We start from the raw sequence: 24,528 nt of genomic DNA on the forward strand, positions 1-24,528 counted from the left end.
GTGTTGAGTGTGAGGGTTGTCAAGGGTTGAGGGTTTGACCTTTGTTAACTCTGTTTGCAATTCAGCTTTGCTCTTTGATTTAAAACTGTCAACGCACACGAGAGCCGGAAAAATGTGCTAGTCGTTGAGTTATGGTTAAAAACCCACCCACCCACATGCAAATGCAAAAGCAAATTTACCTATGACCCTTTGTCGAACATTTTTCTTCGTTCCCTTCCTTTTTCGGTGTGAACTTCATAAGCACATTGATTTTATTAAATAGTTATTTTGAGTGAATTTGATTTCGATATTTGTTTGTTTGGGCCAACTGTCAGTCGCACGCATTGACACTTGTGCCACAGATTTTTCGACGCCCGCCTAAATAATTCGTCGATTATGTGGCAATGGCTGTGGCCAACATTGATTTAAAGTGTTTTGTATATTTCTATTTCTAGATTTGCATTACAACATGTTATATAAATGACGGAAGAAAGGGAAACAATGATGGTTTTAAAATACTTATTCTTATTCTTACTTATCAATAATAAAAGCAGTTTTTAACTTGAATTCTGAAGCGCAATGTAGTCTAAATTTATTGCCCAAAAAGAACACATACATATTAACATGGCCCAATAAAACTTGAACTAAGTAAGTGACTCTGGTTTGTCCAAATGGATCTTCAAAAGTTGTTGTTATCGGAACTTTCCGATTTGGGGGCAGTGCCGAAGAACTTCTCGTACTCCTGTTGACGTCGAAGGGCGCGGGCCTCGCGCTCCATTTGTCGCTTCTTGGCGAACCGCTGATGGATGCGCTTCATCTCCTGCACCTCCTTCATCTCCTCCTTTTCCTCCTCCTGAAAATAGGTATTAAATAATCTTACTTGAAGATAAATTATTCTGCACCTACAGTCATGTTCAACCGGAGGACTAGTGCCCTCCTGCCATCCGACATCGACTGACTGTACTGCATAAAGTTCTTCAACCGCTCGGCGGGAGGAACACTCCGCTCCACGACGAGGACGATCCTGGCCCATTGGCGCTGCCACTCGTTTCGGATCTCGGCGATCTTCTGATACGTATTACCCATCATGGCGATCAACATGTTCACCAGCAGAACACTCACGATCACCATGAACAGAAAGAAGAGGATCTTGGCCTCGTATTCGTGCTGCGTGGACACCATCGCTCCATAGTAGTCACCAAAATTCGTTAGCGACATCAGGAACATGGCCACTATAGATTCCATGGGCGAGGGCATTGGGTTGGATTCCGCGTCCTGATCCTCTGGCGAAGATGGATTGTCGAAGGTCAGAAAAATTATGTAAAATGCCTGGTGGTAAGAAGAGGGGTCACAATGAGAAATCCAGTTTTAAGTAAAATGAAATTGAATCAATACCTGCGAGAAACCCATCACGAACACCAAGTAGATGGACACGAATCGGAGTAGATCTCCCATGACCATGCGGTATATCATCACTACGAAGGGACCGACTGTTTTGAAGCCGCTAAGAAAATTTAAAAAATAAATAAAAATATTATAAAATAGTCGAGGGAAGTCTATCTTACCGACAAAAGAATAGAAAATAAGGAGCAGTGGTTAGCATTATCACAACGGTGACGTGGTCATCTATTTCGGTGAGACAGGAAACCCTCAACCAGGGTATGGTCATCATCAAAGCACACGAAAACAGAAACATAACTCGCGAAGGTGCCGTCATCTAAGGATCAGATTTTAATAAGATATGATAATTCTGTATTTAAATTTACTTGCCAAGTTCTCGATAAACATTTTGAGGCCCAGGAATCGAGCCTCTCGCAAGGCGACCAGCAGATACAGTATAGCTCCTACAAAATTCAACAGTTCTGCCATGATACGAAGCTTGGCCAAATCGGATTCGAGATTCATCAAAGGACACTGAGCGTAACTTTCCCACCAGGCGGGCAAAACCTCAACCTCAGAGGGATCGTAGTACTCAGTAAAATTAAGCCAAAATGTTTCTGAAAAAGAAAGTTTAGTTAGATATATTATGTATATTAAATATAATGACTACACTTAACTGTATTCGGTAGTCATTGTAGCCCGCTTGCTGTGCAGATGGTACGAATCGGAATCATTTTGCCTATACAGATCATTTTTAGCCGTAGTGCTATTGGCGCCATCCTCGTCTTCGTCCTTGGCATCCGGACCTGGACGCAGGATGAAACTGAACAGCGAGATGAGAAAGTAGAGGGCGAACATGTAAAACTGCTTGTAGAATCGCGATTTGCAGAACGTGTCCCATTTGGTCTTGAGCAGATCTATGACCACTCCATCTAGCAGCTCCAAGTGCTCCAGCTTATCGCCAAACACCACAAAGTTCAGCACGGAATCCTTGTTGATATTGCCGGTTTCCTCATTTATAGTGTCTATCATCAAAAGCGGATATGCGGCACATGTGATGCTACCCAACTGCCAATAGATCTCCCGTTCGATGCTCATCACGTGAAAGAACATCTCAACTCTGCCCAACTTGGCGGCCAAAGTAAGGGGCGTGAGATTCTGAATGTTTTTTATGTGTATGTTTGTTCCAACCTAAAGAAATAACCATTTAGAATTTGTTAAAACTATTCAAAGTATGAAATTATTCTACCTCGTAGCCAACATCGAACATTTCGATCTTTTCGTAAATGACCAGCATGTGGAGAACGGTGTTTCCGTTGGTGTCCTGGAAGTCGGGATCGGCACCTCTGGCCAAAACTAAGCGGAAGCACTCCTCCTGCGACAGGCAAGCGGCAAAACTCAATGGGTATTCTCCCCAGTAAACATAACCATCGTAGTTGGTCATTGGGCAAAGTGCCACATACTCGTGATCCGGTGAATCCGTGCGAGAAAACTTAGTATCCTCCGCCGACATAAAGGCTCCACAGCATCTAAATGCGATTTTAAAGTTGTGTAATGTAAATCTTTTAAATATGTTCTTTTGTTTTATTACCGCTCTTGTACATCTGCGTTGGCATCCAGCAGATACTTTACCATTGCCGGATCTTCGTTGACGATGGCAATGTGCAGGACACTCTCTCCATAGTACTCGTCGCTCATGTATATGTCCAGGATGAGTTTTGGGTAGAATTTTAGCAATCTTTTGGCGAGATCAGCGTGCAGGGAAGATGCATTAAGCAGGCACAAATGGAGAATGGTTTCACCTACAGCGCCACGCATCTGAAAAAGATCAATAATAAATATATATACCAAAAAAAAGCAGTATCAATAGAATCGATTTGGTCTTATTCACTCCACTCACATTAAGATCCCAGCAGACGAATCGATAGGCCGTAGGATTGGAGATATACTCGGCCTCCGAAACCTCGGGACAGTAGTCATGGATGTTGAAGTCGTCGTCTGGATTCTCGAGGGCTCGGATCTCGGGCAATTGGCGAGTGCGGGGGCGATCCCGATTGCGCAGCAGTACGAGCTTCGAGATGGGGAAGTACCGTCCAGCGCCCTTGTTGTAGAGAAAGGGCTCCACCTTGGTTTTGATGGCGTGATCGATCTCAGCAAACTGTTTGGTTTGACAGGCTCTTTTCATCATGTCCACCAGGAGTCCACCGCCCTTGAGATTCACGAACTTGTATAGAGCCTGGGTGGAGACTCCGGCCTGCTTCTTCACCCCGCTGGTAACGTTGCTCTCCGTATTCCCCATTATCCGATCCCGAATTCACTTTCCCCCTGGGTTTTTTATAGTTTCTAAACGCTTTTGAACCGCGACATTGCTGAAGGAACTGTCTGCTCTTGGAATTTTCTATTTGTTATGGCGAGGTCCTTGTCCATTGGTGGCTATTGATAAAACATTTCCTTGCACGTCCGTTGCCAATGCAACAGCTGAACTTGAGCTCCTTTGCTTTGTTTACGCTGTGTTGCTACGACATCGTGTACCTGTTGCACCTGTTCAACAAGTCTCATTGGCCTCTTCCGTGGTTTTGGTTTGCTTATCATGAATCTATCAACGAAATGTAGGTGAGTGGTGTATTACTTGTTATCTGGTTTCTTTACATGTATAATTGAGTCTTACATTTTTATGTAAAGTAAACATGTAGAAAAAATTAATAGTGTTACACATTTATAAAATACTTTAAAAAAATGTATAAAATTCGCGATGAAGCCTAACTTTAAAAATTTATTTTTTTATTATTTTAATTAGGGAACAATGATTTATAAATAAATAAAACGGTGCATTACTTTTACAAATGAATTTTGAATTCGAAAATTTTTGACTAGGAGCGTGTGGTGCATGTCCTCGATGTCGAGTTTTAGCCGTGACAATATTTTCTACATTTTACATATATTTATCTACATACATTTTCTCCATATTTTTACAAGGCGGTCACACCCGTAAGAAGGCAATCGGTGATATTATTAAAAAATAAGTTTAAGTGTATACAAAACTGCAGATATAAATTCCAAAGCTAAACTATAACTATCAATTATAAGCAATCTAAATATTTCATTGAAATTCTACAGTCCGGATCTGACAGTTCACAAATATACTAGAAAAAAATAATCCCAATGACTTCGTAGCGACGGCGACGGCTATATATTGTGCAAACCTAAAGTGGACTTTAAACTTATTATAGGGTGAGCCCGCTTGTAATCAAGACATAAAATATTAAAGGTTTGATATCTCCCGAAATATTGCATCTGAATAATTGAGATAGCAAACCAAAGTTACCTATCGAATAATAATCGATTAAAGAATGACGCCTAAAGAATTAGTCGCTTAGTTTTTCGATAGGTTTTAGCGAGGACTAAACCCGATAACGACTTTTGGTTTGTGTCCACGATTGTCCAATCAGACAGTTTAAATTAAACTGTTATGTATTTCCTAAAGTAAATACTTTACTAGATAGATATGTAAATATAGTTCTAGAACAACTTTGAAAATAATACACGCACAAAATAAAAAATTAGATAGAGCAAAAAAGCGTTTTGTGTTTCAGAAACTCGCTACTCTGTTAAGAAGTTCAAAATATCAGAGAGTTAACATTGTGAAGAGTGACCGTGTTTGTAGCAGCGAAAGATTCTGCAAGTAACCAAACCTACGAAATCCCGTATTTTTCGGCTGTGCGCGACTGGCCACACTTTGCCATATATAAGCCGATGCAAACCGGAAACAACGCGATTTCGGTCGTCGAATTTAGTTTGAAGCGGGCGCATTGTCGGTCTGGCATATATCGAAACTGCAGTTGCATTATTTTAACATTTTTACTCGTAACCAATAAAGAAGCGTATGTTGTTGCTGCGCGCGTGAAGTCGAATTGTATGGAAGTATCGGAAAACGACATTATACAAAACCATAAAGAATAAATAAGTGCACTTTGGCGTTTTATTACTTTTACATATTTTCGATAGCGCGCGCGCGGTGAAATTTCCCACGTAAAACCACCAAATCACAACACTCAAAAAATAAGTTAAAGGCGTTGCCAACGTTACGCACGCGTACAAATACAATTTACCAATAAAAAATCCAGCTATAAGTGCTTTGATATGCGAAGAATGCTGATTTAAGTGAAAGTGTAAGAAAATCGAATAAAACACAATAAACAAAGCCGATTTTAGGCAATATTCGGCTCAACTACCTGTTCTGCAACAAATACATAAACAGCAGCAACAACAACAACGAGATCTAACTGTTGCGCTTCGCCGGCTATCTTCGTCTCCCTCTCTCCTTAGACTGCGCGCGCGTTTGTGTGTGTGCTCCTGTATTTTCACCGTTCAATTGTTGTTGTGGCTTTTCGCCAAGTGCAAATAATTCGTTTTTGTTTTGTTTTTAACCAAATTCATGTTCAGCTAACGGTTAAAGCCACTCGTCTGCTCCAATTGGATACGCAAATATATTATTTCAACAGGTGCGTTGCCCGAACTAACTGTGTGCAAAACGGTTGCCAATTAGCAAATGTTTAAACTGTACTGTTATACGGTTTCTTCAAAAGAAGAAGAGCGAAAAGCGAGATAACTGAATAGATAAGGAGATCTAATTGGGCAATAATAACTACTTTTGGGTGCAAAATCTCAAGTTCTATAGTACAAATCTCTGGGAAAGATAATATCCCAAATAATCTCATCTCATCTAATCTGATCTTTAGTTTATACTAAATGGGTATTCTCTGAAGTCAATAAACCAGTCAGTTACAGTTAAAGTGTGCAACTACTTAAAAAAATGTACCTGGTCATATAAAGTATTCAACGTAGCCTAATAGTTTGCTATGTAAATTATGTAAACAAGCTTTATAAGTTAAAGAAAGTAATTAAGTTTGTTATTTAACGCATTTGTATTAACTGCGTGACTAGTGTGCCTGTCAAATGACGCACTTAATTGCTTCCCATCCTTTATTATTTATTTCTTTTTGTGTAATCACGCATTCTCAATAATATTGATTCTCAAATACGCAGTCATTTGAAACAGCTTAGAAAACGACAATTTGATATCGTCATTCTGTTGTTTTGGGCCAATTAAGTAAGCGACTTTTACTCATTTATTTATTTGGTGAGTTTGCTTGTGGCGGTGGGACAGTTGTAACATTTCCACGAATGCGAAAATTCGCAATTGTTTTTATTTATTTGTTGATTTTCGCATTCCCCTTGTGTAGCGCCTGCAATTCTCCCTACGTTTTTTGTTTTTGTTGTGGGTTTGAGCCAGGTTTTCGTGCCAGGCAGAGACATCGTTGACTTTTTGTTTGGCTTACTTGCTATTTTAGCTTATGTTTCTCCCCCGCCCGCTTGTTTTTTACTCGGCTTTTGTGGTTTTAGGAGTTCGAGGAAGTTGTGCCACCGATTAATTAATTAAAGTGCCGGTGCATTGTCAACTATTTCCGGACCACCTGCCTTATCGTTGTCCTTATCCCGCAGGATGTAGCCCTACAAGTGGCTCATCTTGCACTCGAGTATCTTCTGAGTTTTCCCCAACGTAATCCGAGATCCACTTGGCCGAAGATAGAAAATCTGCAGGGGCAGCTGCTTCCTCTGTGGATTGCATCATGCTGCAGAGTGTAATTTGATATTTTTTTGGTTTGTAAGTGCGTCCATTTCCTCTAAGTTCATTTTGGCCTCTGTTTAACATGGTTTAGAGGTTCTCGTTTCACATTTGCACTTTGCAAAGTCTGCCAAAAAATAAAAACAATACTGGCCAACAAACAAAAGAGAGAAACAAGAAAGAAATACATTTTGCTGTTGGCTTGGAATATTTCGCCTTGGCACAGTTATGCGGCTTTGGTCATGTTTTTTTGCACATTTCTGTTTTTAATTTTCAACGGGCGTCTAAAAAACATATCTTATAATTTAAATTATTTACCCCAAACAAATCGAACAAATGGTAATTAATATTTAATTAAAGTTAATGAACGCCTTATGCAACAAAGGTAAATTGAATGTATTACATTAGAATGCAACTTTTTGAACAAATAATTATAAATAATTTATAGTCAGTAAATGTTCGCTTTCAGCTTTTAAGCTCTAACCAAAAAGTCGTTAGTATTTTAATTATCTTATTGAGCAGCCTTTTACAAAATCGTTTTTAAGCAAAATGCATAAAAATGCAAAAGCGAGAAAATGATAAAAAAGTGTAGCTGAATTGAGTGTAATTAATTGCTTGAACTTCAATTCACGACGATTCAAGGTAAACAAGTTGAAATAAAAAGATTTCGTATTTCTTTTAAATTTATTTTTTACGCCAGCTTTTTTTGTGCTTTTGTTTATAAACAAGGCAATGACGAGAGAACTCGTGCCAGTTGTTGCTATTATTGTTATTGTGCCAAAATCTAAACAAGAACAATGCGTAAAAATAAGAAAAGAAACCAAAGAGAGAGCAGACAGTCTGTGAAAGAATTCAATTTGGGGCACAAGCCTGTTAAGATGGGGTGGGAAAAGCTCTCAGGAGGGGTTGAATGAATGGCTGATTGAAGAGCCCGATGACGTCGCCAATTGACATTTAATTGGTTTAAACAACAACCTGAAAAAACTCGTTGATCGAACGACTCACTGAATGAGCGACTCAAATGGAAATGCATTCAAATGCCATTCCATCAAACTGGGTCAAATGCCGCTTCTTCAACTTCCTCTGCTTCCTCTTCTTCCACCTGTGCCACCGGTTCAATGCACCAAAATGAAGAAGAAGCCATCAATAAAGTTTACTTTATACCTTTCTGTATACACGCTAACGTTAGTTTAATTTTTATAACAATAAAATACCGTTTAAACCTCTAAAGTCTATGAGATTTTTAACTCTCTAAAAATATAATTAATTATAAACATTTAAAGCGACTAAAAACTTTTGTAAAAATATAAAGCAAACGTGACTTTTATTCGAAAATGCATTTAATATATTTTTTTAATAAATCCAAACTGATTTTAATAAAACATTTTTCAGAGTGTAGTTTGAATGAAAATCTTCTATCCGCACTTGTTTCTTTTTACCTTTTTGAAGAACCCGCATCTAACCAATGTAAATAATTGCGGTAAATGAAATGCACTGCAAACACACGAAAAGAACTGAAAAGGTGGGCAAGGAGGTGGTGGTGGGGGTACCGGCGCACAACTTTAAACAGGTGTCGCATTTTATGACAGTCTGTTTTGTTTCCCTGTGTTTTTATTTCTTTATTGTCGTTCTGCCATGTGGTGCAATGTGTGTGTTTTGCTTTTCATCTTTGTCGTATTCGAGTGCATCTTGCAGGTACACATGTGTGCATACATATGTATAAATGTATGTATGTACAAGGTTTATATGTCTGTAATAGACTTCCGTATTTACCTTTCACTAAATACACTAACTAGGGCTTGTTTTCCATGCTTGAATTATTTTAATCCGACGCAAAGGGAACCTTACTGAATTATTGAAGCATAAAAATGTTGAAATACATATTATTTCGATGAAAAGCTTCCTCAATCTGGTAGAAAAATATTTTTGAAAATATTTTAATATTCGCTATCCATTCATATTTTACAATTACTTTCCATTAGTTTTGGAAACCTATGAAATGTTATAAAGAAGAGTTTCTAAAACAATTAAATACTTTTTAATAATACATAGGTCTAATATGATATTCGCCATGATTATCTTGACCTTTGCCAACAAGCTTTTATTTCTATTATTTTTCGATATTTTTATAAGACATTCATTATACAAGTTAGTATTTATATATAACTTTCATTCTTAATATTATACCAATTTAAAATCGTCAACATTTATAGTTCTGTTAAATTTCCTATTTGGTGCGAAACATTGCACCACTCCTTATATAGAAATCTCTCCAGCCAGAACTGTGTTTTCCGGCCTGATTTTCTTGACCTGCCTCAGTCTTCCCTTAAGATCTCGTAGACGCGTCTACGAAATCTGCCGGGTTTTCTTCCGCCCCTTCCTCCTCCTCCCTGCTCACTGCACCCATCAAATAAGGAGTGGCACGCCTGCCTCATTATTCATTCAGCTAAGGCATTCACCAAAAACCTGACGTGGAATTTTCGCTCTTGTGGATTCTCTGCGGGCTTCTCCTGGGCTTCCGCTTTCCGTGTGCGCCCGGAGAATTTAAAACCGGCGGGAGGGACACAAATTAGCGGGAACTGCCAGCGAAGCATTCGCCGGATCAGAAATAGAGTGCAAACTAGAGAGCAAGATGTTCGGAGGGAGTTCCTCCATGGGTGTCGACAGTTCGAGGCATGAAAATAAATTCACTGAGCTAAAATAAAATATGTCAGCGTAGTCGCAAATGAGATTTGTCTCAAAGTTGTTTCAGACGTGCTGTGGACTTACTAATTGATTTTAAAGTATACACGGTGGGAGGAGATTATACAGTGCGTTGCAGCGCCATAAGGATTAAAAGATTTACTCGGAAAGCAATGTGATTGGGAACTATGTACATTATTGCTATTGTACACCATTCTTACTAACACATATTTGTAATTTTAGAGCTATAACTTAGGTTTCTCTCCAAGTTTTCAATTAGTTATTTTCTTTTTCCCTACATTTGTCACTTGCCTTATTATAAAAACCATTATGTTCCCCTTCAATTCACACCCTTAAATGACCTAATTTTCTCGATTCAAGTGTTGCAACAAAGTTTTCTTCTTTGTTTTTCCAGACTGTGTTTTGTATAATTCATCAATATTGCTTCAACCTCTTGGCTTTCTGTCATTTTCTTCGATTGTTGTTTCAGTGTGTCTGTTTTTTGTGGGCGTTTTTGGATTGTTTATCTGGGGCGTTTACTTTGGGTCTTTGGGGGCTAATTTAGTAGATTAGCTCATTTGAGAGTTAAGTGAGAGATAAAAGTGGAGTTGGTGGAATACTACCAAAAATAATAATTAAACGACTGAATTCTGAAAAATTGTTTGCTAACTACGTTGCTAGAATTCAAGTGGAGAATGGTTTAAAATGCAGCGTTTGTTATATCTCTCACTGCCTTTGTTAGTTACTTAAACAATTGATTACTGCGTCACTGAAAATTCAGCAAAAGCACGTAATTTATTTGAAATTCATTGCGGCTAAACGAAGTTCTCGTTTCCAGGCATTAAACACGTTTGCCTCTTTTAATGCATTTTTCGAACAGATTTGGCAGAGTTAGATAAGCAAATACCCCTCATAAGATGATTGGTTGAGTCAAGCAAAACCAATTGAAAAAACAGCTGTTTCTGCTTATCGATGCGTTGCGATCTATCGAGCAGGTAGTTGAAAAATATCTACGCATCTGTTGCCACTTGAATGAAAAGGATCTCTTGAAATCTCCGCACTTTCCTCGCTTTAATTGGGATTTTTCGTAGGAATTTTCGAAATTGTTCTCTTGAACTGTGCAATCCACTCTCTGAATCGTATCGAATTCAAACTCGCCCCTTTTGCCACATGGCTTGGAATCTTTAATGAGCTTCCTTCGGTTCTTGTATCTCCTATTTTGGTACGTGCGGTTTCATAATCCACAAGTATTATTGCGACAACAACACGACATCTGCATAATTATTGAGTTGAATAGATAGATGGATGGATGGATTACATGTGTGTCTGACAAAACAACTGGCTAGTAATTGAACATCTATGAGATATATGTACATATCTCCCCTTTTTTCTTTAGCTGTTCTCGCCGTTTCAATTTTTCAATTGTTTTCTCTCGCACAAGTTCAAGTTTATTAGTCATAAAGTGAATGGTGGGGGGAAGGCATCGGCATCGGGGGAGGGCAACCAGCTGGTCAAGTCTCGGATAACATCTAATAAAAATAAAACCCAAATTCAGTTGCATGCTGTCAGCGCACCGCCCCCTTCAGTTCCCAACTTGTGCTATAATTATACAATTCCATATAGAGTCGACCAGACATACTTATACATATGTACATACGTGTGAGTTTTGTTCATTTTTTGGCGGGGGCGGGATCGGGTTTTTGATCTTTAGCATATGGCTAATGGTTCGGCCTTATGAACTGCAGTGCCTCATATTCATGCGCTCCGTTGTGGCCGTTAATGAATTGAAAGTGGCCTGAGAAATGGTTCAAGGCTGGATTGGGTCACTTGGTTAATGGTAAATGGGAATTATGGGTGAGATTGGAAGGGCTTAAAAACCGTAAAGTGCGAAATGAGATTTATCAATTCAAATTGTAAAATATTAGTTCACTAATAGCAACTGAAAGAGATAACAAATAAATGTACTATTATGTCATAGTTTCGAAATTAGCATATTTCAAGAAATGGATACTTCTTTTTACATTAAATAAAATAATATTTCATAATAAAGTGTATGTAATTTTAGCGTATGAACAACTGCCAGCATCAATTGCAATAGAGTTCCCAGTGCCTCCAAAACCATTGCATGTTCGAAATCTGCGATCTCTGTTGGAAGCTCAGACCAAGTTGATCACGACATTCTTTGCCTGGTTATTACGCCAATCTTTCGGAGCTCTCTTTTGTTTATGAATTTCACACAATTCTTTATTCATTTATTTCTAATTCAAATGTTGCTAACTATACTTTGCATATCAGGTAGCGATAATTGCAACGAAGCTGAAAACAAAAGAAAACCGTTCATGGGAAATATATTTTATAATTTCAGTGGGCAGAGGGGAAAGCTCATGGGAAGCTTGGAAAAACTAAAGCCCCGCGAGCATCTGCAGTAACTGTAAACCGAGCGGCACGGATTCTCTTCTAACTGCACTTCTTGCTTAGCTGGTTGTGTGGATTTCGTTTTATTTCTTGCCTTTTTGTGACCAAAGCAGCTGGCAAAAAGACTGTCATTTGCATTAATAACTGTGCCATGATTGTATTGAAGGTAGAAAAATAAAGAAAATATGGTAGAATGAAAACGTAGCTCAAAGCTTTTAAGCGTAATGTGTTATAAATACTAAATAATTGTCAATTTGAAATATTTTTCACTATATAATATTAAGTAACTATTTTCTTCATTCATAAAAGAAAGCTTAGAGTACATTCCATTAAAAGAAGAAGCAAAATTTTCCTATTGTGAAAATAGTGACCTAACTTTTAAAAATCGCTGTAGTCATAATAAATAAGATACAATGAATTATTTAAAAAATAGTAATATTTTTCAAGGGCTAATTTACAAATTTTACTGCTGTAATCGGAGTTAGCCAAGTTAGTCAAGTGTCATAGCTGTCAGCCATGTGAACCATCGGGGGTGGCAGCTCGCACATAAAATCCCCACGCCCAGCTCCAAGCCATTATGCAAAGCAACCAACAAAGCCAGAGAAACCATTGCATAAGGGAAAAACATTTTTGTTTGTGGTTATTTGGGTTTTGCTTTATTTTGAGTAACTTTCATCGATTTTCTCAGTGCACACTTGTTGTTGCCATCGTGGGGTTCGCCCAAGGTTCGTTGCTCTTTTGCTTTTGCATTTTTATCCAAGTCGCCTCCTTTTGTGGGTTGGTCAATGGTATATATTTGATTTGATTTGATTTTATTTGATTGCCGGTTGGTTGTTTACTATTTTCTTTGCTTTCTTTTGAACTTCAGTCTTTTCTGTGTAATCACATATTTATGCTCATTATTGCATATTATTCCAGCTAAACGCTTTTTGCATCGAATTAACCAAGCAATCGATATTTAATCACAAGTTTATGGTTTGTTTATTATGAAATTGATGGGTTGTCTATGCTGGTACGTGTAATTTGGATTAAAAAAGTGAAATTCGCAAACATAGGTTTAAGGAGATGGCAAACAATGATGGCTTTAAATGAAAATTATATTTCAAATAATTTAAGTTAGTTATCAAGTGATTCTTTTAAATTCTTAAAATTATTATTGCATATTTTGAATTGTTTTGGGTTCCCCTAAACCTTAATCTTTGAACCTATAATTTTGCCTAATCCCCAAAACAAAAGTTGACCTAATTTGGCTTTCTACAACTAACGGCCCTGACATATCAATCAATCAGACAACCGAGCTCGAGCAATTGTACTCACGGTATTTATAGGTTTTTGTACTCCAACTACATCTGCTCCCCTTAAACGCCCACCGATATTTGGTGACAATGCCCAAAAGAAACGAAAGCGTGAAACTCGAAAAGGAAAACGAAAATGTTGGCAAGACAGAGCCACGACCAATTAAAAAAGAAATATAGGTAATTACTCACGCTTAGATCGAGGCAGTTCTATAAAAGTACTTAGGCCCTTAGTCATGCCTCAAAGTTTTGGTTAATTGAAGGGGAGGGAAAGTGGGGAGTAATGCAAGTGACCAGCCAGGAAGGGAAGTAATGTCCGCTGAAAAACCTCGACCCATTTACCTAATGACGTTTTGGGCTGATAATTTTCATTTTCCGGAAACGGAAAAACACACTTGTTGAAGGTTGTTCCTGAACAGACTTTTTCTTTGGAATGGAAAATGTAATTAGTACTCAAATATTTGTTTAGCACATAGTTTATTTTGATACTTTGAAGAGGAATTAAGTAGATTATGTATTATTTCTTTTTGAAGAATCTCAACGGGCTTCGTAAATTTTCAATTTACTAAGTGCTCTAGACAGCTTAGAACGTACTTTCCCGATAGGTTTTCCAATCAATAAGTAATGTATTGATGGGCTCGTTTTTTGCGCTTTTGCTTAACTTTCAGCAATTGCATGTGAATTTAGTATTGGCACTTTGACCTATTGACCTGCATGTCATGTCTGTAGCCAATTGAACATCTATATACATTTCGCACACAACAAACTTAATATCTTAAATTTTTTATTCCTTTTGCAGCTGCAGTACGCTTTCCACCAAAATGGCACCAATGCCCCGAATTCAGTTACCCAATGGAAATTCTTCCATAAAGGCTAGCACAAATGATTTTCTGTTTGCGGAAACAATGTCCGGTGACAGTAGTCCCACGCCCAGCAGTCCGCCGTCCAGTACAGGTATGGATAACATTAAAATAAATCATAAATCATAAATAAATATCACATCACACAACTTTAGCAGGAGTTGCCAAATCTCAGTGTTCTTCCCTTTCGGATGGCGAATCCTTTGAGGGATATGGCGAAAATGAGTATCCCACGCAACTTCGCGAAGCCCGCAGTTCCAATTCCAATGGAAGCCATAATATCAGCAATCATATTAACAATAATCCTAATATCAGCGTGGGTAACCACAGTGGACACAACCACAGTGGACACTCGAACGATGGAAATAACAACTTAAATGGCAGTACTGGCGTCGAACTCGATTTGGCTCCACATGTCGGTTCATCAACACCTCAAGAGTAAGTTCTCCAAGCATTTATACAGTGCGTTTCAAAAGTTTCAGTTAAGTCAGTTGTTCTATAAACTGTTATTGAATTTATAACTTATAATCATGTAACCCCTGTCAAGCAAAGAACATTAGTCTTGTTGAATTACCTCTTGATTACTGTCAATTAATCTTTTAAACTAACTGCCACTGAAACGCCTTGTGTATTTCCATTGTCACAACTGATGAGCATTTACTAACTCGATTTCATTGTTGCAGTGATGACGAACTAAACATAATGCCCCGGGACAATTGGGCCAGGCGCAGTCTGCGACGAACTCCCACCAGGTAATCTCGCCCATTTTGATCGGATCACCTCCCGAAATGGCAATCGAAGCGAATGCGAATTTGCTTAGTTGTCGGGCATTTATAAGGTTGCGCACATAATCCGGCTGAATACGTAATAGCCGTGAACATAAAATAAAGCTGACCAGGCCCAGAGACTTCATCAATTCAAAACTCTCAATTTGTCTGTCCGAGGCAGCATAAAAAAACGCGTATTTGAATAGTTAACCTTTTCTTTATGTAAACCTGTGTCTGTTGGTTTCAACGTATGTATATGTGGAATGAAAAATGCATACACAGACTGAAACCAGTTTTTCTATGCTCTGACTTGGGCTCATGAATCGCTTTGGGCCGTGATTCATGCGTGTCTCTGTCTTCGGGTCTCGGAATCTCTCACATCACAGCGATCGTGCCTCTCTTTCTGGTCGTGTTCACCCGTCTCTTTCTCTCTATTTCCGCCTTTGTTCAACAAGTTGCCGTAGCCGTGGTGAATTCACAGTTCACCTGATCGTAAGAGAGTCCAAAAAACTCTCTTAAATTATACAGTGATGAGTGTTAGCTAGTATAGCTAGAATAAATAATTTCATAATTTATTTATTTATTTAACAATTTTTAAAATGATAGATCATTATAACTCTGTCTATATATATATTTAGAAAATTAGGTATAAATTTCATTCTTATATATATATAAACTTAAAAATAAGATGATTAGAAAGATTGTCAAGTTCAATTGCTATATTTTTATTGCGGTTTCTTTTAACGTTAAATCTGTTAACCTAAACTAAACCAAAAATGACTATTAGATCTCCCAATTGATAAACATTTTTCTTACAGCAATCCTGATAGTTTATCCCAGCGTCGTTGGGGATCCATGAGACAGTAAGCACCCTTGACCATATTTTCTATTGGGGTTTCATGTAGACCTTCATATAAATCATAACCCACATTCTTGCTCCATTTTGGTTTTGGTGTTTTGAAATGTAAATAAAAATATTTATACCTTATTTATTTTATTTTAAAAATATTGGTGCACTGCTCCTTAAAATAGTTCTTTGATATATATAGTTTTAAATGTTTTCACAAGCGTTTCGATGACATCTTCTATCCAAGATTGTTAATTTCAGCTATAAGTTGCCTTATGTTTTTCCCAATTTTCCATTAGCTGGTTTGCTCAATTGCTTATTTTTCGTCTGCCTAAATTAGTTATCAGTTTTTCCCATCTTATTCGCCTGCTTCAATTGTTGTACAACTACATAGATGTTCAATTGGGTAATTTTCAAGAGCTTTCCTAACGCTGCCACCCCCAAAAACTAAAATTTATGATTATTGCCGGCGGGGGCTGTCATAAAAGTTACAACCGAAAAAAATTACTCTCATTTCTGGGACTTAATTGCAACTGAAACCAAAACGAAAGTAAAATAAATATATCAGATTAACAGCAGGAGATTTAAGTTAGTACAATGAGAGCTCTAAGATGGAATCTGCTACAATTTATATAACTTCCTTTGGCAGTTCTGCTTGTCAACTGGCGACCGTGCTTCCTGCTGCCATCTTCTTGAGCCAAAAGTAGTTTGGCCGCTTTTGTGAACTTTTCTCGGGGACCGAGCGAAAAGGTTGAAGGTAGAAGATGCGGGTCTTTTCTTGTCTCCCCTCGTTTTGGCCAGCTCCTTCCCTCTTGACGTGGCTTACAAGTTGGCTGACTCGCTGGGGTTGTCATGCTGTTGGAATTTATTTTTTCGCTCATGCGATCGGAGGAAGTGAAGTGAGAGGGTCCAGAAACAGGTTTAACTTGCGGCAATTGTTAACTCTTCAGAATTTAGGCCGGCACTTTTGTCAAGTCGCGAATAAAATTTGACCCAAAATAAAACTCAGTCTGCTGATGTTATCGATTCTGACACATTTATCTCGTCTCGTTATGTACTGTTATATACTTTTGATGGTTTGTCATTAAACTAAGGCTGTAATAGTTAGATCATAAATTAAGCATCGATCAATATCAATTAGCATTTCATTTATTAATTTTTTTTCAAAAACATTTCCTTGGAAATTAGGCGAGAATTGGAATAAAGTAATTAAAATTGTCTGCATTAAAGGCGTGTGCAAATCAGTTAACCCCACGCAGGCTATAAATTGTGGATGCTCTGTCAACTTTCCGGACCTTGATGTTCCCATGGCTTCTCCTCTTTTCGAAGCAACTTCAACTTGGGCCGACTTGAATTTGTCATGCAAATGCCTTTGTTTTTGCTCAGCTGCTGGGAACATGTTTTTCCCAGTCTCTGCACTTGGCATTCAACAAAGCTGCGCTGGGAAATGGTGGGGGAAAATGCATTAAAGAACCGAGAACAATTAGGGGAAATTGTGGGAAGAGGTTAAAGATTTTTATCCGAAAACGGAAAGGGAATGGGTGAAATTCTGAAATTATTTTGTTCTAAAGAACGAATACTTTTCCACATAGGAAGGACCATTTTAAATGTTGTTATTTGAATTAAATCTAGCAACCAAAGAAAATACTTTTCAGTTCACACTATAAATGTGTTTTTTTAGCCGTGTAATACAACCAAAATTCCAGATAGAAACTAACAAAAAGTCAGCCACAAAATGTGGAATTATCGTCAGGAAGTTAATTTGGAAACATCGGTAAAGATTTCGCCGTACTGCCATTCTTGGCCATCGGCTTGTTGGTTCACTCTTAAAGGCATTGATTTGTGGAAAGTTTTGGTATGGGACAGATCACTAACTTACCGGGTGGTTCTTACGATTGTCCTTCTTGGACTCCTCTGGCTTGTATTTAAAAGACTCAAACGCAGATGGAACGATGTAAGTTAAAAGTTCTAAGAAAACATACAGTAGAAGGGCCTTAATGAGGTTTTGTCCTAGGTGCCTATGTCGGAGATTGAGTCACTGAGAAAACGTGTTCAGTTTGTAACCAAGGATATGGCCATGCTGCAAGAAGCCCTAAATTCGACCGTAATACCCAAGCCGCCGCCACCGATTCCTGATAGTATTATGAGTAATATTATTGATAACTTGGATGAACCACAACCCAAAGAAAACGATGAAAAGCTATCAGGATATAAAGAAATCTTGGATCCTGTCCCCCCAGAATTTGACAAAACTAGTATAACTTGTGCGCTAGTACCAGAAGAAAATAAACCGGAGCCTGTGATTCCAGATGCCGAACCTGAAGAAGATTTCGTAGTAAAAAGTAGGGTGCGATTTGCATTAAGAGATAAGGGAAAACAAGCCAAAGAAGAGAGCAAGCCCATTAATGCCGCGAAACCCACGAAGAATAATAATGAGAATAATGTATGCGTGGAAAATAGAAATGTGCGTAAACGGCCATCTCCTTCGACCTCGAAAATAGCATGGAGGCCCTAGATCTATTTTCAGGAATTTTGACATTAGAATATTAAAATTGTAGTGCTCGAATTTGTAAGAATCCATTCATAGCGATTTGTATAAAACTTGTTGTGATCCTATTTCATTATAGCCCTATGCCAACCTTGACATCTTGCCTTCACAAGCGGTTGGCTTTAAGTGATTTCCAATTGTCTTTCGTGGTAATTTTCACCTATTTCATTGTGTATCTCAGTTTTCCCGTGCATAGTTCCCAAGTCTCCGTGGTTGGCCCTCAATTAGCCTTAAAGGTGGCCGGCTGCCTAATCGAGGCAGTTTCCAAGCCACTTTGCGGGGGCCCAAACATTGTTGGCAGTTGGCTTGCATTTCTTGGCTAATTGGCAGACCTGGCGACAATTTCCCGTTTTTTTCCTGCATGTATTTGAATTATTTGGCAGCTGAAAACGGCTTGAAAGTCCGTCTGTCGCCAATTTGGCTTCGGTTTTAGGTAGTTGCCATCTAATGGATACATGAGAATGTTTATTGTTCGCCAGATTTGTAGATGTTGCATAGTTTTAGTTTTTAGTATCGCCGAACAACATGTTGGCAGCAAACAAGTTGCATGGGAAAGTGTAGGGGAGTTGCCAGATGAAAAAGAAAAACTCTACCGTCATTAGACATATTTTAACATTAGTAATGAGCCTATAAATGTTGTCTTAGGTGGCAGCGCAGAAAAGTAACTTAAATATTTAAAGGTTTAGGAATGTCACCTTAAAATAAAAATTTCAGAAAAAATATATTATTTTATATATGTATGTGGAATTGTATTATTTAATGCTGAATGAAGAGGAATTTAAATGAATATGAATATATATATCTATATAAATTATCAATATACTAACATTTTCTGGTAGTAATTTCCATTTTATATATAACTCTATTTTTATATCATAAATGATTGGCATTTGTAAGTTCTCACTCGCTGTGTAACTATTTTAGTCTGTCTGGCAAGTTCGAACTGCAACAATGGTTTTGGCCCTCTCCCACACACACTTGTTCGCTCTTTTGGCCTGCTTTTCCGTTTTGTTTATTATTTGGCTGGTTGGCTCTCTCGCTTCGAACCTGTTTGCTGGCCGCCTTTAGATTGAGCAGGCGACTCAAAAGTCGGAATGTGGTATTCGGTTTTAGTTCGAACATCGCTGTAACCGCGTGCGGATGTCAGGAAATTTGTGTCGTCGTTTTGGCCCGATTTGATTATTTATTAATCGCCCGAGAGTCTGTGACTGGTGTTCCGGTGTAAAACCGAATAAAAATCAAACAAAATTCCAAAAAATCAAACAAAAATCCATTGAGAAAACCAAAGTATGTGAAAGTGTCTGTGTGTGGGCTTTGTTTATATACAAATGTGTATATATGTCTATGATTTTTTGGGGCCCCAGACAACGCGGCGTATGCGAAACGTTTGTGCAAATAGATTTAATTGTGTTTTTTTTGTCGGTTTTGTTTTTGGCTATAAATTTCGCTTTCCACGGAATAGAAAACGTTTTTAATTCGAGCTGCGCGCTTTTATGAGATTTCGTACATAGTTTTGTGCTGTAGTTTACACTTTGGTAATTTACGGCGTCACGCCTTAATGACGTCCAACTACCATCATAATAGCCACAATAACAAGCGCAGTCTTTGGCCATATACTGCACATTCCCATGCAAAATCGGAGGGTCTTCGCCGTCTTCTCGTGCGTTATCCTCTTCTCCATCTTCGACATGTGTGTCTCGTCTTTTGCACGTGACTTTTCCCGGGGTTTCCACGGGCCCACGCCCTTTTGTGCTGCACTTTTCCCATGCATTCATCCAAATTAAGGCCCATTTGTACACATACGGGTAAAAAATAGGTTGTTCAGAATGCATTAAAATAAGTGTGTAGTGTTGTTGCACAGGTGGTATTCCACTTAAAAGAGAGAGAGACATTTATTTGTTTCTGCAAGTGTTATATAAACTATCAATTCGCACAAATTTGTGTATTAACTTTGTTTTGTTACATTGAGTTTACTACCAAAACAGTTCTAACCACAAAGTTTTCCAAGATAAAAGAATAAAAATCTTCCAAGAACGTGTTTATATGGATATGATAATTCCTAAAGCATACTAGAAATTTGATAAACAACTCAGAATTGGTGTTACTTATATTAGGTCATTTGAATTTTAAATTGGGGAAAGTTGTTAAAATATTGTATACACAAGTTTCTATTTAAAGCTTCTTTAACATAATAAAGTATTTTGAACTGAGTAGCTCTCTAATAGAGTATATGTTTTAATCGTTTCCTTTAACATTACACACTTATTTCAACACCTTTTATAAGCAGTAACGACATGGCCAATCAACCGAATCTCTAGATTGCGTTTGAATCTGAAAGAGTAATCGACTTTTTAAAGTGCGTTCGTTTCCAACCATTGCCACACTCACCGCATCATCTTCAACTGGGCTTTATAGCGTTTCAGCCCTTTTCTGCTCGCATTGTCGAGAGTCATCAATCAAAATCGAATCAGTTTTATATCGCCTTAATTATCCGGAGAGCAGCCATATAAATGCTGCCCGTTCGCGGCTGCACGATTTCATTGCTAGTTGGTCAGTGCAGTCGAGAGTGCAGTTTTGCAGCGCTTTTCTTTCTTTTCGATTTTTGAGTTTGATTTCGTTTTCGATTTCGCTGGCAGAGAGCGTTTAACGACGTTATCAGAGCGATTTTCAGCAGCGTGTTGGCTAAATATTAACCATCCCATCCGCTCAACGAGTGCAACACTTGCGGCTTGGCTTGGATGTTCGGCTTGAGGAGACTCGTAATGAAAAGTGAAGTGTGGCTGGCGGATCCGTCAATTGCGAAAGTGTGTCTAATTTGCCGATGATGAGTGCGAGTGCGTTTTCTCGAATGAAAATTTCCTTTTTGTGGCAAATAACGAGCTACCAATTTGCTGAACGGCTCATAAACCAAATCAAAAGTGAAGTTAATGGAGGTGCAAACATCTGGTGCACCAGTGCAAATAGTCATACATCGTGGAGGGTCTTGGAAAAATGTTAAATTCACCAGTTTTTTGCAGTTCCTATTTGATTTACCAACTTTGTACTACCTTTACTCACTGTTAATATTGTTGTAACACACAAAGGAATTAGCCAACGAATTCAAGCCTTTAATCTTATCAAAAAGATAACAAAGTATACGTTATCGGTTTAAATCAACATATTAAAGTCAATGACGTCCACAATGCGGCCAATGGCATTTAAAACTGATAACCAAGTGAGCTAACCCAACGATCAGAGATAAACATCCAAATAAACAATTAAGTTAAAGAAAACAGATCTCACCTAAATGGATGATGAATATTTTGAGTATTTTCCCTATGACCGCCGTCGCAGTCATTTGAGAGACATGTGCGTATTAAACCCTCACTAGAAATCCTACACCAACTTGTTGTTACTGTTGCACTTAGCTTAATTCATGTTGTTTGCCATATCCATATTTAATTCTCAAGAAAGCCCCAGAGACACGCCCACCACAAGTTAGCCGGAGAAGCCGACGCCCACATGTCCATAAATACTTTCACTTGTCCGGCAACAAAAGGCGCACATTTCTATTTCATATTTTCTGTGACTCAAGGCATTATTTCTTTGGAAATCGCAACAATCGCGACATTTCTTGACCCCCAGTTGTTTCTTTAACGCTTCTGAAGAAAATAGCTGAAGCACAACGAATTAGTTTCGGTAAAAGTTGTTTGTAAGTCGGAAAAAACTATTTGGGACAACTTTTGGGTTTCAACAATACTACCAATGAGTGTATTTCGTTATTAAATTTATGAATTCTGATTTGCTTAGTGTTTTTTATATTTATTTTTTTAAATAATCAGAAAATAGACATACGTAAAATTATATTGTTTTTTTTTTTTTTTAAACTATCTCCTCCCGAAATCTTTTTATATTGCCGCCCTTTCTCTGGCTCTCTGGAACTTTAATGAATACCTTACCTCCTCTTTCCATAATTTAATTATCCACAAAAATCTGAAAAGAAACCAGATACTCTCGTAACCAGAAGAAAACCGGTCTAGGGTGCCGAAAAAATAGTTGTTTTTAATAGTTTCAATTAGCTGAACTTCCCAAGCGCTTAATGAGCGGTTTTCAAGCTGCGACAGCCGAAGGGGCGGAGGGGCGTGGCCAGGTGAGTGGGCAAGGTGTGCTTCACCCTTTGGCAAGACTGCTGAAATAGTAACAGTAAGCCCGAATCAGAAAAACCACTGTGCATTGAGGCGTTTCGCCGTGAACAACAATTTCTGCAATAGAAAACTTGATTTGGGCAGGCCAAAATAAAGCTTCCGCCAGATTATGTGGGTCAATCTCACCTGACGGGGACAGGTGTTTGTCTAACTTATTTTTACCCTGTTTATGTTTGCCTTTTCCTTTTTTATTTTTGCATAATCCGATCGTGATTGATTGACGTGCTTTGAGGATTGGCGCGAAAATATGAGACATAAATTGCACTGAAGAAAGACAGGGAAAACAAAGAGAAATACTGAAAATGGAAGAAACTCGAGGGGATAATGGCAGTAAACACACAAACTCATTGTCTGTTTTCTGTTATTGTTTTGAATTTTAAGTAGTAAAGTTCAAGAAACTTTTGCCACCTTAACTTAGTTGATTATTTAATTTCGGAAGGCCCTCAAACTTGAGATCATTAAAGTTTGACTTTTACTTTAATTTGCGTAGAGCCTCGTAACAAGTATGTACGTAGTACGTCAAACTGGTTGCCACTTCTGTGTAAAGAGTTAACTCGTTATGAGACGAGTCCCTTTGTCAGGTGACTTAAGATGAGGAGAGGGCGGCTTTCCCTGCATTCAAATAACAATTTCTTGCTAAAAGCTGCAAGTGACGTACCTAAAGGTAGTTAAGTGAATTTAACTGAACCGCTTTTTTGCCATCTTCGTGTGAGACGCTCTGTCATCAACTCGAGATATTTATAAAATGAGTATCACTAGTTATTAGTACTTACACGCATGTTTCGTTTATTTTTACGTTTTACAAAAACAGATTTAAGTTTACTTTATTAAACGTTAATCTACCTTGCACTGATTGTGCCATATATGCACTTGATAGTTATAAATTTCGTATTAAATGGGAGTTTTAATTCTATAGAACAGCCTTGTTACCATTACATTCCACTTGTTGCTGATTATACAATCTACATAGGCCAACAAATACCTGTGGAAAATTACATAAACAAATATATATTTACCTTTGGTTATGACTGCAAATCGTTCTAAATAACAATTGAAATACCTTTGCAAAGCTCCCACTCCGATTTTCGTGCCTCCCCCACTTCAACCCTATTCAGGTGACCCCTCGCAAAGGTCAACGAAGCGGAACGCATTGCGAGAGGGAATAGAATAAATGAGGGGTGGTGGGGGGAGTAGGGAAATGAGCATGCAATCGTTAGTAATTGGTAAAAAAGGTAAAATAAATGCTTAGAAGCGGTAGACTTTAGTATTCAACAGGTGTTTGCCAAAATGCATTGACCATTTTTAACTAACCATAATTTATTTAAACATTCAGATTGTCTCTTTTGATTTATTATTTTTGGAATCAAGCAAAGAATCTTAAAAAGATCAGAAAACGATGAAAGAATGGAAATGAGTAAAAAGGAAAACCGCTACATGATTTCCGGTCAAAGTCTCGAATTTCATTGAAATTTTCAAGCACTCCCTCTCCGAAATTCAAGGTTACCCAAATGCCGAAAACTGATTCAGTAATTCAGACTCCACTCCCCGTTGAACCCCTCCCCTGTTCGCCACTCCTCAGAATACTGCCAACGACCTTAATCATATTTAAACAGTTTTTTTTGGTTGCTATAGAGATTACATGCCATTACCTTGATCGTTTTTTGTCTACAATTAACTGTCATTTTTTTATAGGTTATTTTCTTTTTCTGGTTTGTTTTATGTGGACTTTTCGTGGGCTTTAATGTGAGGAAACAAAAAATTAACAAAAAAAAAGTAGTTTTCGTTATACAAGTTAATTTTTTATTGTTGAAAACATTTTTATTTTTAATGCTGTAGTTTAATTGCTTTTGCAACACATAATAAAACAGTCGAATGTAATTTTGCCAATTGCCAAGGTTATAATCAACGAAATCTGTTTTACAAATATATATATATATATATATAT

General features: G+C 37.9%; 3 protein-coding genes across 10 annotated transcripts in view; 2 read left to right on the top strand and 1 right to left on the bottom strand.

Annotated features, from left to right (window-relative positions):
- Window positions 1–541: 541 nt before the first annotated feature.
- Window positions 542–3,948, bottom strand: LOC6738023 (transient receptor potential cation channel subfamily V member 5). Its single transcript, XM_016169568.3, has 9 exons — window positions 3,260–3,948; window positions 2,951–3,177; window positions 2,609–2,888; window positions 2,037–2,550; window positions 1,750–1,976; window positions 1,545–1,696; window positions 1,375–1,483; window positions 886–1,308; window positions 542–832 (listed from the first exon to the last, which is right to left on the bottom strand). Exons 1-9 carry the CDS (start codon window positions 3,656–3,658, stop codon window positions 659–661), a joined length of 2,505 nt encoding a protein of 834 aa, XP_016031824.1. The 5' UTR covers window positions 3,659–3,948; the 3' UTR covers window positions 542–658.
- A 1,153-nt stretch (window positions 3,949–5,101) lies between these two features.
- Window positions 5,102–24,528, top strand: part of LOC6738024 (rab11 family-interacting protein 3) — a 41,615-nt gene continuing 22,188 nt past the window's right edge. For 2 of the 8 annotated variants that reach the window (XM_016171469.3, XM_016171471.3), the window contains exons 1-5: window positions 5,108–5,861; window positions 14,177–14,331; window positions 14,393–14,675; window positions 14,921–14,989; window positions 15,823–15,867. In XM_016171469.3, coding sequence (XP_016031830.1) covers window positions 14,199–14,331; window positions 14,393–14,675; window positions 14,921–14,989; window positions 15,823–15,867 — 530 coding nt within the window. In that variant the 5' untranslated portion in view covers window positions 5,108–5,861; window positions 14,177–14,198. Of the gene's footprint in view, window positions 5,862–14,176; window positions 14,332–14,392; window positions 14,676–14,920; window positions 14,990–15,822; window positions 15,868–19,526; window positions 19,687–21,482; window positions 21,748–24,528 lie in introns of those variants that run through there. The other 6 variants (XM_016171465.3, XM_016171477.3, XM_044923118.1 and 3 more) reach the window with 5 other exon arrangements.
- LOC6738025 lies at window positions 17,467–18,495 on the top strand. Its single transcript, XM_002084804.2, has 2 exons — window positions 17,467–17,805; window positions 17,866–18,495. Exons 1-2 carry the CDS (start codon window positions 17,587–17,589, stop codon window positions 18,364–18,366), a joined length of 720 nt encoding a protein of 239 aa, XP_002084840.1. The 5' UTR covers window positions 17,467–17,586; the 3' UTR covers window positions 18,367–18,495.

The sequence above is a fragment of the Drosophila simulans genome, chromosome 3L (genome assembly GCF_016746395.2).
Source record: "Drosophila simulans strain w501 chromosome 3L, Prin_Dsim_3.1, whole genome shotgun sequence".
NCBI classification, from domain to species: Eukaryota; Metazoa; Arthropoda; class Insecta; order Diptera; family Drosophilidae; genus Drosophila; species Drosophila simulans.

Coding starts and splice junctions, on each gene's coding strand:
- LOC6738023 (XM_016169568.3), bottom strand. CDS start 3,658: ATGGGGAATACGGAGAGCAACGTTACCAGCGGGGTGAAGAAGCAGGCC. Junction 2,551..2,608: donor TGTTCGATGTTGGCTACGAG/GTAGAATAATTT, acceptor TTATTTCTTTAG/GTTGGAACAAACATACACAT. Junction 1,484..1,544: donor TATTTTCTATTCTTTTGTCG/GTAAGATAGACT, acceptor AAATTTTCTTAG/CGGCTTCAAAACAGTCGGTC.
- LOC6738025 (XM_002084804.2), top strand. CDS start 17,587: ATGTGGAATTATCGTCAGGAAGTTAATTTGGAAACATCGGTAAAGATT. Junction 17,806..17,865: donor TCAAACGCAGATGGAACGAT/GTAAGTTAAAAG, acceptor GTTTTGTCCTAG/GTGCCTATGTCGGAGATTGA.